General features: G+C 45.1%; 1 protein-coding gene across 1 annotated transcript in view; it reads left to right on the top strand.

The window, feature by feature from the left end:
* Positions 1-17,141, top strand: part of LOC119436752 (actin-related protein 5) — a 62,030-nt gene that overhangs the window by 37,227 nt on the left and 7,662 nt on the right. Inside the window, exons 12-16 of the mRNA XM_049660001.1 lie at positions 2,334-2,394; positions 4,792-4,817; positions 5,802-5,902; positions 8,755-8,832; positions 14,893-15,010. Coding sequence (XP_049515958.1) covers positions 2,334-2,394; positions 4,792-4,817; positions 5,802-5,902; positions 8,755-8,832; positions 14,893-15,010 — 384 coding nt within the window. The remainder of the gene's footprint in view (positions 1-2,333; positions 2,395-4,791; positions 4,818-5,801; positions 5,903-8,754; positions 8,833-14,892; positions 15,011-17,141) is intronic.

Raw genomic sequence — 17,141 nt, forward strand, 5'->3', positions numbered from 1 at the left:
GCCAGCCAATGTGGTGGCAGCTGCATGCAGCAGATTGTCGCGGCAAGGTGGCCTTCAGTATGTTCAGTCCGGTAAACCGCCTTGGTAATTGGGCATGGGATCACGGGCTAGACTGGTGGCTGGAGGCCGAGATTGGGTCCGAGAGCGACATACTAGCAACTACCACAAATGTTTTCGCTAAACTGAATTCGCGCATCACAGCCTAATCGGACAGCTTTGCAGAGTTCAAGGTCGCGCGGATGTATCTGCACTTTGCAATGGCGTGGGAAGCACATCAAGCTGCGGCACAAGCGAAAGCAAACCGCCCCCGCAGTGTTGACCATCATAGTATTTCAAGTATGTAGTATTTCAGGTCAAACATAGCACAGCGCAAAATTAAGTAAACGTTTCCTACCGCTGGTGTTGTAAAAACGAATAAATTTAATTTCCCCACTAATGTTGACGTTTTTGGACTGCACACGCAATTATTTGGACGTTCTTGCTAGAAATGAAAAAAGTTGAACCGCGACTATTTTCTTCATCAAGTTTGACACTAAGTATGCTAATTTACCATTTAGAGGCGAAAGTGAAGACACAGACGAATCCACCATGTGACGTAGGTGATTATGTAGCATGCCAGCCTAGAAGTCTAGTGAGCTTGTAGCAGCTGGTGCTACCACCTTTTATGTTTTAATGTTTGGATTTGAGTTTATGAACCAGCAGCCACTTACTGCTTTCACATAGCTTGCCCACTGTAAAAGCTCCGTATAATATAGTTTGGTATCGCTATAATAAACCTGCTCTGAAGGTCCAATTTACTGCCCTGAAGTGCATTTCTGGCTGCTCCGAAATGGCATGCGTCAGTAACATCACTGAATGTTGCAAAGTTAAATACTTGAATTTGTTAGTATGGCATTTTGATTATTTGAATGATCTGAAAACACAGGACAAATAGGCAGAGTTGATGATGCACAGTGCTGACTTCACCCGCCGTGGTGGCGTAGTGGCTAAGGCATTGGCCGAGGCGTTGCGCTAGCCCGGGGGCGTGAGATGGAATCCTGGCCGCCCCTCTAGAGGATTCGATTGTAGCCTCCCTCCCCCCCCCCCCCCCCACCTAGGAGGGGGGAAGGGGGCAAATTAGTGTGCATCTCCTCTTCTACTCTAGCTGCAATGGCTGAGCACAATCTGCGATGGGTTCGAAGGCTAATCGACCTGAGATAGCTGATGGCTTCGTGCGCGCTGTGTTCTTGCACGCCTAGTTGACATTGAAGCGAGAGACAGCATGACGGGGAATTTGCTTGCTGCTGCTGCCACTCTTAATCACGCCAGCGTTGTGACAGCAAGTGTCTGCAGTCATCTAGTTGTATGTGTTCGTGTTTGTCAGGCACGCACGGGCAATGTACTTGTTAATTTAGTTAGTAAGCGAATGTTTACAGCTCTTTATGCAGCTGATAAAACAACTAACCTTAATTAGTATAGCTGTCTAATAATATTCTATCGCAATTAGTGCTTCACCTGTCGGGCGAAACTGTGACATTTATTAAGGTGAAAGCCTTATATGTCTCATCGTTCAGCTGTCCTTCAACGTTATTGAGCGAAAACCTTGTCGTCGAAGTGAAATCGTACACGATGACAACTCGGTGTATACTATACTGACCTGGCATCATGTTTTACCTGTATGCAAACGCTCAAGCAACAGTTCTGATGGTGTGCGGGTCACCATCGTCGTCTTCTATGAGTAAGCAAGCAGCGCTTGCGCAACCATTCTGATGGTGCACGGGTCAAGCAACCAACGCTCACGCAACAATTTTGATGGTGCATGGGTCACCTTTCGCATCGTGTTAATTAAGATAGAGTTAATTCAGGCACTCGAACCTACGACCTTCGGTGGGAGTCGAACTCTCGAGCTTATGTGGGAGTCGAACCCACCGCCTGTGGCGTTAAGCGAAGTTAATTAAGGCAACGTTAATTAGTCTAGAGTTAATTAAAACACTCGAACCCACAACCTTTGGTGGGAGTCGAACCCACGACCATTGGTGGCGTCAATTATGGAACTTGAACCCGCGACCTTTGGTCGGAAAAAACAAGAAGTAACAACGCATTCGAAGGAGAATGTCAAGTAATAAAATTAATGTCTCTTGAGCGTGCAAGCTTTCGTCTTCACCCTCTTTGGCGTATGGTAATGTGACTGTCAATGTTTTCTTCCTTGAGCCAGGGTTTAGCTATTTTAATCATTAAATCACGTCTCTGCAATGCTCTTTGGCAAAGCAGTGAACTCTACTCAGGAAAGAGTGCACTCTGTGTGACAGTCTCGGCACATTTTTTGGTAATGTTTTGTGCTCTGCTGTTTGCAGGAACTAAAAGAAAAGAAGATGCTGCAGCAGCAAAGGTTCCTGGAGCGAGCACACAATGCTGGTAATATGGGAAAGTCTATACCTTTTAGGTAAACTGTATGGTGTGGTGTAGGTGTACAGGTTTACTTTTCTAGAACGAGGTACTTTGCTGTCACAAACATCACATACAATGGTTGAAGGTAGAGCTGTTTGTGTGATTCATTTTATCTTTTCAGGGAATGGAAGTTTTTGGGTGCTCTTAGGAGGCTAAATGGTCCCTCAAGGGTGGCCCAATTGAAAAGTGAAATTTGCAAAAGTAAATAAAAAGAAATAGAACAGCATTTCTACTGCCTTCAGACATGCAGCATAAGTTGACCATGGTTTTCCTGACAAAATTCATCACTTGTGCCCATAAAAAATGCAGTTATTCATGCTGCTGTGTGAGCACATTATTACCTTATTTTCGTGCATATAACCCGCCCTTGCATATAACCCGCACCCCTAACTTTGAACTCCACGAAAAAGAAAATAATAACCTCAGCGTATAACCGGCACGCGTATCCGAAAAAATGAGGACTAGGAAGTTACAACTATGCGCAGTCATCATTTCGTTTTCAAAACAAATTTATTTCAAAACGACTGCCGCAACGTTGTCAGTGCTGTCGTCCGATTCACTGCTGCCATCCGAGGCTTCATCGCCACTCTCAAAGATGTAATCGTCTTCGGAACCATCTCGCAGCAGCTCTGTTGCTGATTTCTTCAGCAGCGGCTATGATCTTCAGTTTCTCTTTCACTGTGAAAGACTGCCGCCGAGGCACACTCGTGATGCCTAAACAAAACTGGCCAACTGTGCAAACTGGGCTTACAAGAAACGGCACCTGACTCATGCGAAAAGCATCTAACTAGACTATGGATGTGGATCTGGCTATAACCTGCGTTGGCCTCTTATTGGCTTAACACACGTCGATGTCGATAGGCATGTAGACAATGCGGACTCTGCACGGCAGGCCGCGCGTTGCCGTGAAGCTGACCCCCACCCCCTCCCTTTGCGAATCTTCGCAGATAACCCCCACTTTTTAAGCATTTTTCAATTTTTGGTGCGGGTTATATGCGAGAAAATACGGTATATGACTTAATGTAACGCGCTTGAGTTCTTGTGTTTGTGGGAGCATGAATCTTTGGTATAGCATATTCCAGAACATTTGGCTATGTTTCAAAGCCACAGGACATGATCATTTGTGGCATGCAAATTATAGTAATTATTGTCTAAATTGGGAAGTCATGGTGCAGAACCATATTTACGATAGGGGGGCCACCGTCCATGCATAGCCTCTGTAATGTAGAAGGTGCTGAGATATGCATAGATAGCGTCCTGCATTATCTGCTATTACAGTGCAAACAGTCAACACGAAATTCTCTGCTGTGTGGGCCAACTGGTCTGTTTCCATGCTGGCTATGGACACCGCAGTGCTGAGACAGCTACTAAGTGTTCACTTTTTGGAAATTGCTTTCGAAATATTTTAGCTCATACTCAATTTAGCTTGATCTCAAGTCTATCCACATCCAGTAAAGTTCAGAAAATCACTTTTCCCACAACCTTCATTTCTGGCATACCCGATGCATCATTCAGAAGGTGCTGAGTTCACTCTGCACACAAAGTTAAGTGAACTTGCTTTCAGAGAAAGTGATCCAGCATACGTTCAACCATGAGAAAGGCTCTGAACATTTTCTGCTTTTATAGCAGATGCTTTTGCAGACTGCGAGAAATTGCCGAAAGTAGTGCAGGCAAGTTTTTTTCAGCGACATATTATTCAGTGTTCAGGATGCTTGTGTTCTCATTTTGAGCGCATTTTAAACATTTATGATTCTAGTAGCTAAATGGCATTTGGCCATACAGTCTTTTAACCACTAATACAAATTTGCTACCACAAATATAAGATTGATTAACCAGCCAAGGCTCCTGCTGCTGTTAGTGATGGTAGTTAATGGTTAAGCCAGCACCTCTCAGGAGTATAGAGATGGTACTAAAGTGAGAACATACATTAATGCTGCTTAAATTTGCCAAAAATTCATTGCCTCTGGATAAATTGCAGGCATGTGCCCACATGCATGCATCTAAAGTCTTCTGCTCAGTTGCCAGAGCTCTTCTTACTGAGCTTGCCAGTATGTGTGCATTGGTGTAGCACCTGCAGGCACTTGCCTGTAGTCAGGCAGAGCTTTATTTAAACCTGCTTCTGATGTTTGCAAGTAGCTCCAACATACAAGAGTTAATATGTCAGTGATGAATGGGACAGCCTTTCTACTTTTGTAACAGGCTGTACCCTGAAATATATTTGTGGGCTATTTATTTGATAAAAGCACCGACTATTGACTTATACAGTGGACAACTGTATCTCTGTGTCTCTGATAGTGATACTCCTGCTTGAAATTTAGGTTAGTACAGGTGTGCATAAGGTATGTTTTATTGTTTTTTCTTCAGGGCAGAAAGGAAAGTCAAGAAAGAGGGTGAGTGTCAAAATTCTGTAATGTGTGCTATTGATGCTACCTGCTGTTTCTTCGTTTTTGTTTTACAGTCAGTTTCCACTAATTCGACCTTGACGGGACTGACGATACTACTCAAATTATCCAGTAGGTTGAATTAAACAAAAGACAGAAAAAACGCCGTTTTTGGAAGAGAGACTTCCTTGCCAGTATTAGCCTTTAAAGTTAGCTTTGCCACAATATAGCCCTGTTATGCTGTGAAGCATACCAAGTGAGGAAACGTGCCACTGTTACGGGACAGGTAACAAGTGTTCCTTAACTTACACACACACACACATGCGCCATCTCCGTTCACAGTACGAGCACTCAGATGCCTAATAAGTTTACTGGCAAGCCTTGAGAGTTTTAGATAGACCCTCACTCTTTTGTTGGCCCTAAACATCCCCTTGATTTTCAGAGTTTTTCATCTTACCGCCTTCCTTTTTGCTAGCTTTCCCAAAACACATATGGTTTTTCTCGGTGCATGGTACATGCACGTGTATAATTGAGGAATGCATACTAGGCCCTGTTAACGATCTCATCTATGATAGACGCATGGTGGGCGAAATGAGGGCTCAAATCACCACAAGAACTTCAGAAACAGTCCCGTATGGCTGCCAGTTTGCTTATTTAGTGCCTAGGTTCTCGTACTGCGACCGGAGACTGGTCGCATGCACGCATGTCTAATTAAGGAACGCATACTATGTCCCGTAACAGTGGCCCCTTTTCATTCTTGGTATGATTCACCGCATAACACGGTTGTATTGTGGTGACTCTAAACAGTCAAGTTCAAATTATCCGGCGAAGGCCAATTTTGAGATCGAAATAGTGGAAGTTTGGACCCATAGAAATGTATGGGTGCGTGTCCGGACCTTCGGTTGGAATTGAATTAGCCGGAATTGAAATAACAGAAGTCTACTGTATTTTGTTTGTCAGAGTACTTTTACACACATTTAATTCAATTTTTAGGAGCCCCAGTTTTCGGACAGTGAGCTTGACGATGCAGATTATGCCGAGGAAGGAGAAGAGATGGAAGAGATTATTGCAGAGTTTGAAAGGGAGTTCAAAAAGTAAGTCCTCACCATTCTATTCTTTGTAGAGCTCAGCTTGGGTGTCAAGGTGGGTTATTGTATGAGGCCTGTTTGTTTGCATATAGCACGAATTACCCATTACTACTAAGCTACAAGATAATGTGACCAGAACTGAACAGAGGAAACTAATTCATAGTGCCAGAGACTTGTAACCATAGTACAGGGAGAACAGGGCATGATGAACAAATACAAATGCAGTGCCTCATTATTCCCATGGTGGTTGGAGAACTACAGCCGGTTATTTCCAAGTGTGCTTGTACGGAACCGATATGGTATATACAGTGCAATCTCGATGATACGATCACGGCTAATACGAATTTCCGGATAATACGAATTTTTCTGTGGTCCCGGCCGAGCCCCATTACTTTGCAACATGCTAGAGAACGGTTGTTACGAATCGATTTTCGATCCGTGTCAGTTGATGCGAATAAACGCCGCCCCACCGACGGCCGCAAAAGAGAACAGCGCGCAGTCATGCGCTTTCTCCCTTTCTCAGGACAGCGCGGAGCATGCGACTGGGCGCGAAGAGTTCACTTCAAAGGAAACTGAGCGGCGTAAGCACAGCCATACAAAGGTCAGAGCCGTGTGGAGATTGCTTTCAAGATACGGTGCGCGCGATAACATCGACAGCCGGCACAGGCGCAAAGTACAAGAACGCATTTGTTGGCAGATTAAAAGCCGCTCCCCCCCCCCCTTTCTCTTCCTCCCGCGCTGCCTTCCCGCTTTGCTCCTTTCGCGTGGGAGATTGCGTCGCCAGTTACCCTTGCGCCTGGTTGCAAGATATCTTACACCGTGCAAGATACGCATTTGGTGCCGCAGCACAGCGTCGCCCCCCCTTCCCTCCCTTACCCCCTCGGCATTTCGCGCGACGGAAGTCGCGTTTGCTCTCGGCTGTGCGTTTGCTCTCCATGAAGGCGCGCGTGCGTTTTCACTCGCACATACGGCGCGCGGCAATGATTTTATCGCCCTTGGACTCATGCTCCGCATCGCCCTCATTGATCTCTCCCATCGTTGGGCGCACCTCGTTGAGAAGCGGGCTTGCTACCGCCCTTGTCGGCGAGATTTTCCCGCGGAAGACGGATTATAACCAGTGTTTCGTCTCACACGCCTGCACTCTAAGCGGTATGCGTATACATGGACATTGTTGATCGTGACGGCATTCTGAACTCGATGCGCGTGTTTTCTTCAAATTTAAAGAAAAATATCGGAGGTGGTTCAGGGGCCCTTTAACAGAAATGCTTTAACAGAAACTATTGGAGGGTAAACGGGAGTCGGAAAAGGCCGCGTTGTAGCTAGTTCTGCACTATAAACGGTCACATTATAAGTGGTATATACTGTAAATGCTCTTTACGTGCGTGTGCCTGAGTGAGTTCATCTCTGACTCTTTAATTTAGCTAGTTTTATTTGTGTTTCGATAATACGAATTTCGGCTAATACGAATATTTTTCGTAACCCCGTGAGATTCGTATCATCGAAATTCCACTGTACAGCTAAACCTCTATATAGCAAAGTCACTGAATCAGCATTTTGCTTCATTATAATGAAATTTAAATATATTGAAATTCGACTTTTTATTTAAGTGAGTACAGCCGGCGATGAATTTTCCTGATACAGAAAGAGCCGTAAAAGTTTCAGAATTATCAGGCCATCAGAAAAAATAAATTTCAATAAGAAAAAACAACAACTTTTTGTTGAATTGGAGAGTCGGCAACCAAAGATATGATCTCGTGCTGTGTCGGTAATCTTTACATCAGTGGCACGAAGTGAAACCTGCGAAGCTCCCCTTGCTGATAGTGTCGCCCGCTGTGGGCCGACGCTATCATGAAGAGCACAGGCAGAGGGGAGCGAACACTTCGTTTGCCTCTAGCTTCAACGTGTCTCCGGAACTCGACTACGTGACCTCCAGCACTAAATACGTGGGAAGACAGCGCACATGAGGCCACGGCCATCTCGGCTCACGCATTTTTTACTCAATGCAGATTTCCTCCAAGACAAGATACGTGCACCGCGTATGCGTTCAGCCTCGCTGACAGCCATGCTGAGCTACGGCTAGGCTAGAGGAGGAGACGTGCTTCCACCTGCCCCCCCCCCCTGTGCATGCATGGTCATGTTACCACACATTTGCCCCCACTTCCCTCCCCTGATAAGACGGTGCATATCAAACCACCATCCATTACCTTTGCATGCTTTCCCTCACAACCACAGCATACGGTGCGTGGGGCGCGATAGGATCTTATCGCACTTGGACTTTATATGGAACATGAATGACAGTGAGAAGGTCTTGCTGTTTTGCTTCGATAGCACATGATTTGAGAGGTGCATTCGCAAGCAGCCACATGTAATTCAACCATTTGACAATCTGTGTCCGTTTCCATTTATTGCCTCGATATTCCTTCATGGGGGCAGTGAAATTTCGTTATATTGAAATCGTGTATAAACACACTTTGTTATATTGAGGTTCAGAATACATGGTGTTCTATGGACACGAAGTTATAAAAGGTTAAATACTTCGTTATATCAAGAATTTCATTATATTGAAGTTCACTATATTGAAGTTTAACTGCTTAGCAGGTGACTCAGATATGTGACCTATGAAGCAGCTGTTTGCCTAAGGGCAGTCTGCAGTTGTCTGTCTGCTGTGCATATTATCAGGCACCTTGAGTTTGAGATGCCTGGTATGTTGCACAATTTCATCTGTGTTGTTTCCAGGTGGTCAAAATTAATCTGGAGTCCCCCCATTACGGTGTGCCTCATAATCATATCGTGTTTTTGGCATGTGAAATACCAGAATTGAATTCAGTTTTAATTAAAATTTGTGTTGTATGTTTCAGGAAACAACTTGGTGCTGAACAGGTGGGCACAAGCATTGCTGAATATTATCAACTTCAACTAGGAACTGAAAGGATCAGGTTTGTTCAAGTGTATACAGCTGTCTTTTAAGCCTTTCTGTGTCATGGACAAGTCTCAGTCGTCCAGAGATTGCCTTTTGTCTGCTTAACACCACAAAGAAGTGGTAGTCATTTTATTATTTTGATATGAATGCTGCGCTATTAGATGGTGCAAGCTTCCCAGAAAAGATTTCTTATGGGCACGTTTGGCGGGAACACAGCAGAAGTCTGGTTCCCCTGGGTTGTAAATAGGGCATTGCGGAGTTTAAGCAGCTGTGGTGACGGATGGCCTTTTTTTTTTTTTTTTTAATGCCAAGAACGTGTTTTTGGATGTTCCTTGACCTGCAGTAAAGAAGTAAACATGAAAAACTCGTCATGCTTAGAGCTTGACCTTAGTTGTTACCATTGTGAGGACAAGTTGGAGCCGCTGTCAGCCTCTCGTGCGGACGCGGCTTAAAGGGCCCCTAAACCACCCAGAGGTCAAAATTTAGTTCTGGTGTTGCAGTTGTACAAGAGTCCTACAACGAACACATAGCCACGAGAATTTTTCGAAATGGTGCCGTAATAGCGGAGTTGCACACGCTTGATGATCGAAACATGGTCCTCGCTTGTTTTGCTCTTTCCTTCGCTGCTCTCTGTCGGCTGGTCTCTCTTCCTCACCGAGTGCTCTTCCAAATGTCACGTGACATACGGCATCGCCTACGCGCTTCTCAAAACACTGTCCAATTCCAGTTAAGGCACGTCCACGGTAACCGCAAATATACCGATGGTACAGTACCGACGGCGAACCTGGCCTCCGGTGCCACAGAACATCTGCCGCGCGAGAGGTGTCCAAAGTAAATGGCAGTTTATCCGGCGCACCGCCCGCAGCACGATCGACGGGTCAATGGACGACCGCGAAGCTGCGTGCCTCCGCCACCGGTGACGCAAACATTATTGGCTGCCGCTTCTGTTCCAAGCAAAATAATTTCCGCTAGATAAAGCGATCCATAAATTGTACATTTTATAAAAAAAGTTGCAGTGGCTTAGCTCGGCTATGCCAGGATATACGTAGCGTTAGCAAAGGTTCAGCTGATTATTCTTAGCTTTCCTGGTTGTCTCCTACGCTCAACCGCTAATTGCCAGGCAACTACTTCGGGATCCGATGAGTCAAGCTTCTCCGTTCTTCTGCGCTGTTGAGCAGCATTTGCGCTCTCCTCCATGGCTATACCACACTGGCAAACGCCAGTCAGAAGCGCAGCGGCTCCAGCGCAGTGTCAGACGGCGACTGCACAGCGAGCGCGCCGGCGCCAGTGCGTCTACCACGGCTACGACGTCACTCCTCTGGAATGCGCAGACCGGCAGGCGGTCTTTAGCGGCGGCGGAGTGCGCGAGAGGTGCCGGCTCCGGTGGCTCCGGTGCGCAAGCCGTGTGACATCACTGATCCTTGCGCATGCGCAGCACGGCTCTTGATGTGCCGCGCGAAACACGCTTGGCTAGGCCAGTGTAGCTAACGCTACAAAAAGAATATCCACTGTCAAACGTTAAAAATGAGCGAGAGCTCCGATTCTTGTCGAGCTCAGCTGCAGTGCACGGCTACTGACGGCAGACGACCGGCTCGGCTGTGCTTGCATCGCAGCCGACAGTGTCGCTAATATCAATGTATTTTCTTCTTTGTGTACAGTTATTGCGAAGAGCGACGATAACGGTAAGAAAATATTGTGGCTTGTGAGCGCCGGCGATTCATTCCGAAGCGCCGTCCGCTTTAGCTTTGAAGTGAACCGGAGAAGGCCTAACGACGATATCCGCGCCGTCGAGCGATCAGTGGCGGTGAGGCTGTCGCACAAATGGGTCCAGGTCTCATCCTCTCTACAGCAAGGAAATCTTGCCATTCGTGAGCAAAGCAGCCGTCAAGCGGCGGCCCGCGAATGGCAAACGACGTGCGGCGAGTTACCGTGCCGGTAACATGGACAGGTTTTAGCTGCGACTCAGCACTTCTCGCCTACCCGCTGTTGCTGCCGTGCCGGCCCGTGCTCAGGCGAAGCATGCCGCTATGGACCCTGTGTTGCGTGCACATCTAGAAAGGCCAACACTGTTGGACTCTGTTCGCTTAGCTAATCGGACCGCTAAGCACGACTGTGTTGGAACGTGACCGATTTGGCACTTGCGTTGCGGGCTGTAATTACCGATTCGCAAAGGCGCACAAGCGAGGAACACGACGAGGAAGAGCAGGGAGCGCACATACCTGCTAGCAGACTAACCAGAAGTCACAGGTTTTTGCTCAACCAATCGAGATCGTCGCCCCTGTTGACATAACCAGATGCACCCTGGTGACATCACGACGACCGCTGGGGATACCGGAAAGGCTCGGAGAAGAGCACGGCATTATTTTTTAATTTTTTTACTTGTGTTTTTTTGTGGCGTGTCCGCAGCGCGTAGCGCTGCAGCGTTTGACATTGTTGATCGTGACGGCATTCTGAACTCGATGCGCGTGTTTTCTTCAAATTTAAAGAAAAATATTGGAGGTGGTTTAGGGGCCCTTTAACAGAAATGCTTTGCTGCCTGCGCCTCTGCGATTTGCTTTCCTCGCAGCACCAGAAATGACTTGGGCCATGGAGAACAACAAAAGCATGATTGACTTCTGTTCCAAGAAATGTGAAGCCTCATAGTATAGACTTTGTGACCACGCCTATCTGCACTAAAAAAAGCTGGAAAAAAAATTTATTGCAACACACAACATAAGATAACAAATGAACTGCTGATATTGCAATAACGAAAGCTGTTTGTAATGAATCACTCATAAAATAATTGGGAAAATTTTTCATTTTTTCTTGCGCTAAGTATAGTAGGACACCACAGGGATGGAACAGACACTGAAATGAAGCGGACACGAAGTGACACACGGGAGCGCATCTCTGTGGTGTCCTACTATACTTAGCGCAAGAAAAAATGAATGCACACCAACTAGCCCAATTCATAGCTCTTCTAAATGCTATAGGAAAATTTTTGTGGGTTAAAAAAAATGGCACGGAAAGGGCTAACCCTTTGAGGGTTTTATCAGTACATGTACAATGCCGTATGGTTTTTAATGCACATGTATTGCGCCGATCTTATGTTTGATATGTTGCACGTATTCAACACCACTGGTTGTTGAGAGCCGTTGCCATCTCTATGGAGTCGCCTAAAGTAATTTTAAATTGTTTCTGGTAACTGGGGGTGCACAACTTGACTTGTTTACCTCCGAGCACGTCGTCTGCTACCTCTAAGGCATTCTCGAAGGAGATGCTAACATTTTTTACTGCCGACGCTATCGTGTTTCCGGTAGCTTAGATTAGCCCTAAAATACTAATGAGTTTTCTTTTTATTTTTCTTCGGTTGCTGTTTGCGTATTCCATTGAACTGGGTGCGGTGTGCAGTCGCGATTTTGCTATGGTCGCACACGGTACCTCTTCTTGCGGTGACTGCTCAAGCTTTTCTTCTAACTCGTTTGACACATTTCTTCTTTTGATGAAACGTGTTTTTGGGATAACAAATTGACAGCCATAAATTTTGCGATACATTTTTCTCGATCTCTTATGATAGCATATTTGGGTGTATACTGTTCGTGCGAGTAAAGCATTTTTGAGACAGAATATTGCCGGCAATAAGTTTTTGCAGTATTCATGAGTTCTCAATCATTTCGTACTACTGGAAACTACAATAAAAATGATTGACTACAGGGCCATGGTTATTGCAAAAAAATTTAACGATCAAAGGTTGATAGAACCTTACCTAAACCATGCATTCCTCTGCTGATCGTGGATCAGAAGTGTGGCTAGTACACTTGAACCTCGTTATAACGAAGTTGAAGAGGAAGCCGAACTTACTTTGTTATATCCGTTACTTCATTGTATACATTATTGCCATTTAGTGTAATATATGCCCGATGGTATGCACACTTGTAAACATGGACATAATAAAAACTACATTTTGGCCCATGGAACCACTACACGGCCACGCATACGGTGAAATTTGAATAAAGCACAAAAATACGAGGACGCCTAAGCACTTCTTGCGAGTTGGGAATGCGAAAACATTAATGTCCAACTGAACGCCGCTGAGCGGTCCTTCGAGTTATGAACTCCTCGTGAGCAAGCGAGCGTGTTAAGATGCTTGGCGCGTTTTGAATTGGCCTTACCAATAGTTAGAATGCAGACGAGAGCTTGCGCGGTCAAGGAACGCCCAGATAACACAGGCTTCCGGGAGCAAGAGCGAGGGTGACGGCGTCGTGGCGATGCGAACTTGGGAATTGAACTTGGCTCGGCTGGCTTGTGGCCTCCGAGATTGCACCGGTGCCGATGCAATGTCGCAGGGCACGCTTAGCTGCAACCTGCGCCGCAGGGAGCAGTGAATGCACGGCCTATGCGTGACCCCCGAGATTGAACAGGGTAGACCTCAGCGGCCAGGCCCAGCTGCGGCTGCCTGCGCGTCGAGCAGTGAATGCACTAACATTTCGCACCGGCGCACTTAGCTGCACAGCATGATGCGACTTACGCATTCTTGTGCTTGACTGTCTTTTTTTTTTTTCCCCCTTCGGAGACGAACCTAGTTTTTTATATCTATTGGCAGGACAATTTCACTTCGTTAAAACGGTGTTTTAAATACATTGACCTCTTTGGGAATTTCAAGGGGAAATTCATTTACTTCGTTATACTCATTATTTCGTTATATCCCATTTCATTATAACGAGGTTCAAGTGTACTTGTATTAGTGGGGGAAAGTAACTCAGTATTGTAGTCTTGTTGATTTAGGCATTGCTTTTGGAGGTCTCCAGAATAACTCTCTAGAGGTCTCCAGAATGCCTGGGCCTCAGTAAATTCTTTAAAAATAAACCCTTCAAAAATAAACCCTTCAAAAACACAGTTATTTTGTACACGCCTAAAGGAAAAATGCTGACAAAGACGCTGAATTTATTTCTGGGCTCTCAGCAGGTAGAGATGGTGGATTCTGTTAAAACCTTTGGGAGTACATTTCTCAAAGCACCTTACATGGAATATACATGTTGAAAACCTCCATTCAGAGATGTCATCTGCCATTGGTGTCCTTGCACGTACGCAATGTATTCTTCGTACAAAAGTGAAGATTATGATCTACAATGCATTAGTGTCCTCTCTGTTGCAGTACTGCAGCATAGTGTTGTGTACTACAGGTGTAACAAATTTGCGCAAGCTGTATTTGCTGCAGAAAAGAGCCATACGACATATTGCTGCTGTGCTTTAGGCTTCTTCTACAAAACTTCTTTTTGCAAAGTTCGAAATTCTTCCAGTGTTCGGTTTATATAATTATAGGCTGATGTTGTGTTATAAAGCTTTTGTTAAGTATGGTACCGATACCATAATTAATCTTGCTAAGTTAAAAGTAAACACAAGTGTTCGTCTAACCAGGCACAAAGAAATGTGGACTGTACCCACCCCTAGAACTACTTATGATGAATAATCTTTGTCCTACAAGCTACCTTCCCTGTTAAACTTATTAAACCATAAAGATTTTGATCCTTCGTGTAATCAAAATTGTCTCATTAAACACTTCGCCCAGTCCATTTGTTCGCAGGAATAGCACATCCTTTCGAATTTTTGTCCCTGTTCTTGTCGATCGCTGCTTTTTATGTTAGTGCCATTTCAAGCCTATAAAAATGAGCTCTATTGTTTCGTGCTTTGTTATAAAATTTTGTGTTACGCAATGTTATGTAATATTCGTCGATTTATATGAACTCTTCGTGCATGAAATGCGAAAACACCCGTGTACTTAGATTTAGGTGCACGTTAAAGAACCCCAGGTGGTCCAAATTTCCGGAGTCCCTCACTATGGCGTGCCTCATAATCAGAACTGGTTTTGGCACGTAAAACCCCATAATTTAATTTAATTAATTTCTTCGTGCATGACTGACTGTCATCCTGCTGTTTTGCCAACTGTAACGGGTCGGGACCTCGTCAAGCTGTTCAAGCTTTTAGTCCCGTACTCCTCCTATCCAAAGGAAATAAAAGTCGATTGATTGATTGATTGATTGATTGAATTTAGATGTTGTCAACTGTGGCTTTATTTCCTTTGTTTGTGTCTGTGCAGGGCACCGGAGATACTTTTTCAGCCAAGCATAATTGGTGTTGAACAGGCAGGTGTTGCCGAAACCTTGGAGTTTGTGTTCTCTAGGTACACTAAAGAGCAGCAGTCTTTCCTGGCTCAGGTAATGAATTCACTTTCGTATTCAGTGTTTTTATCAAAATGGCAACATCCTTTGCAAAAAAAAGTATTAATCAAGGGGGGATGATGACTGGGGGTGTTCAGAAAACAATTTGTAATGTTCCATGGCATACCATATAAACTTGTGTAAGGGCCATACCCGTGTAAGGGCCGCACCCCCGACTTGGCAGCCCAAAATTTGTAAAAAAAAAAAGAAATTTTACAACAGAGAAGCGATCATGTTCGGTGCCACTACTAGATGGCAAGAGCTGGGGTGTACACATGATCTCGGGTGTGCAAAAGTCACCGGAAAAAGGTTTGGTCCTGTTGTAAGGGCCGCACCTTGTCATAATTGTGGAAAAAAAAAGTGCGGCCTTTACTCGAGTCTATACGATATATCATACAAAGAGAATTTGCTGGCATGCTTTGTATAATTATTACACTTAATCATGGTAATATTTTCGTTTAAAAATATACAAGTTAATATTTGAAAATCTATTCGCATTGCTTCTGTAAAGTTGCCTTTTGCTGTAAATTTTGCCTGTGTGAGTTTGACAGTAGAGAGGAAAAAATTATCAGAAACTAATGTACTTGGCATTCTTCACACTCTGTGAGTGGTCTTCTCCCCATATTTGCCCTGTGTTGTCAACATGCTCTGTGAAAAAATTTGCTCATGAATTTAGCATATCTCCACCCAGGGAGCGTTTGAAATTATATTTATTTTCTAGGAAATGCTTTATTTTCTTGTTTGTCACGTCTCGTGTTGTCTGTTCACTGGGCGTGTATTTGCAGGCTGGGTAGACTGCACATTCATAGCATGCTTGTAACGCCAGCATAATGGGAAATTCATCCGGTAAGAAGCCACAGCACTAAATGATATAGTGTGTTCATGTTTCAGTGCTGCACATTAAGTTTGTCATGATGATGTTGCATAGCATTAACACTATTCAGTTATAAACGAACTGAGGTCATGCACCTGCTCTTTTTTTCTTGGTGCTAACAAGAGCCACCTAAGTGCGCTGCACATTCTAGTCTAGCCTATCTTTTGCTGAGGACTCGGACGCTTAGCGGGAAAAGTGACCATGATAACGCTTAGCCTGTTCGTATGCATGCCTGCTGCCAATGTTCCCTCATCATGCCTTTGTCATCAGCTGCTCCGTCATCAAACTTGCAGGCCCTCGGTTGGCTGCGCTGACATATAGCTACGAACATTGAAGTGTGCTTGCTCTAAACGCGCGTGCAAGTGTAAAAGATTCTACTAGTCTCCCCAAATAACTACAGCACTGTCATTCAATTACAGTACTGCACGGGGCCAAAGTTGAGGGTGTGATTGTTACGAGAGTAAAAACAAAAATCCTAATTTTCATGAGTGAAGTTGAGGGTGCGTTCATTCTGTGAATGCGTTCATTACACGAGTATGTGCGGTATGCTACTGATCACTAAGAAGCAGTGGGCGCAGCAAGAGGGGCTGGCATCAGGGTGGATGAGCATTGGGTTTTGGGGAGTCGCTGGAAAAGGGAAGGCGCACATACAGTTGTCACCCTGGATTGCCGGTCCTCTGATGTCAGTGCAATGAGAGGTTTGGAGGTCACATCTCAGTGGTTAGCAGAAGACACTGAAAAGGATGAGGCAGATTGAATGGCTCTATGAGAAGGTTTAGCACTGTGCAGCTGAAGGAGAGTGCACTATGCTTTTTCCTTCATAGTGTTGACGTGCACCGAAAACTATGATGAATACATTATTCAGGCTGTTGCACAAGTTTTTGTCTAGCGGTAGAAGGTCAGGTTAAAAGAAGAGGTGATAGAAAAGCTCCCTCTTAAGAGGAGGTACTGCGAGAGCTGAAACAACACACCATTGATGTATTGATGTACAGTTGCACCTCTACTTGCATGAACGAGATGACTGGACAGTGCAGGCAGTAGGGACATTGTTGCAGATACTATAGGTTGTCGAGCTTCAGAAGGAGCCATTCTTCTGGCTGGTCTGTGGTGACTGGCGGGGCTCAGTGGCTTGTGGTATGGAGCCCATTGTTCCCGAGGTGCTGGCTCGAGTGCCTGTGGTCGCCAAGTATGTAGTGTCTGAATAGCATTGAGCAACCACATTTATTGCAAGAGCTGGCCCAACCATGAACATGG

This window comes from Dermacentor silvarum, chromosome 1, assembly GCF_013339745.2.
Source record: "Dermacentor silvarum isolate Dsil-2018 chromosome 1, BIME_Dsil_1.4, whole genome shotgun sequence".
Classification (NCBI taxonomy): Eukaryota; Metazoa; Arthropoda; class Arachnida; order Ixodida; family Ixodidae; genus Dermacentor; species Dermacentor silvarum.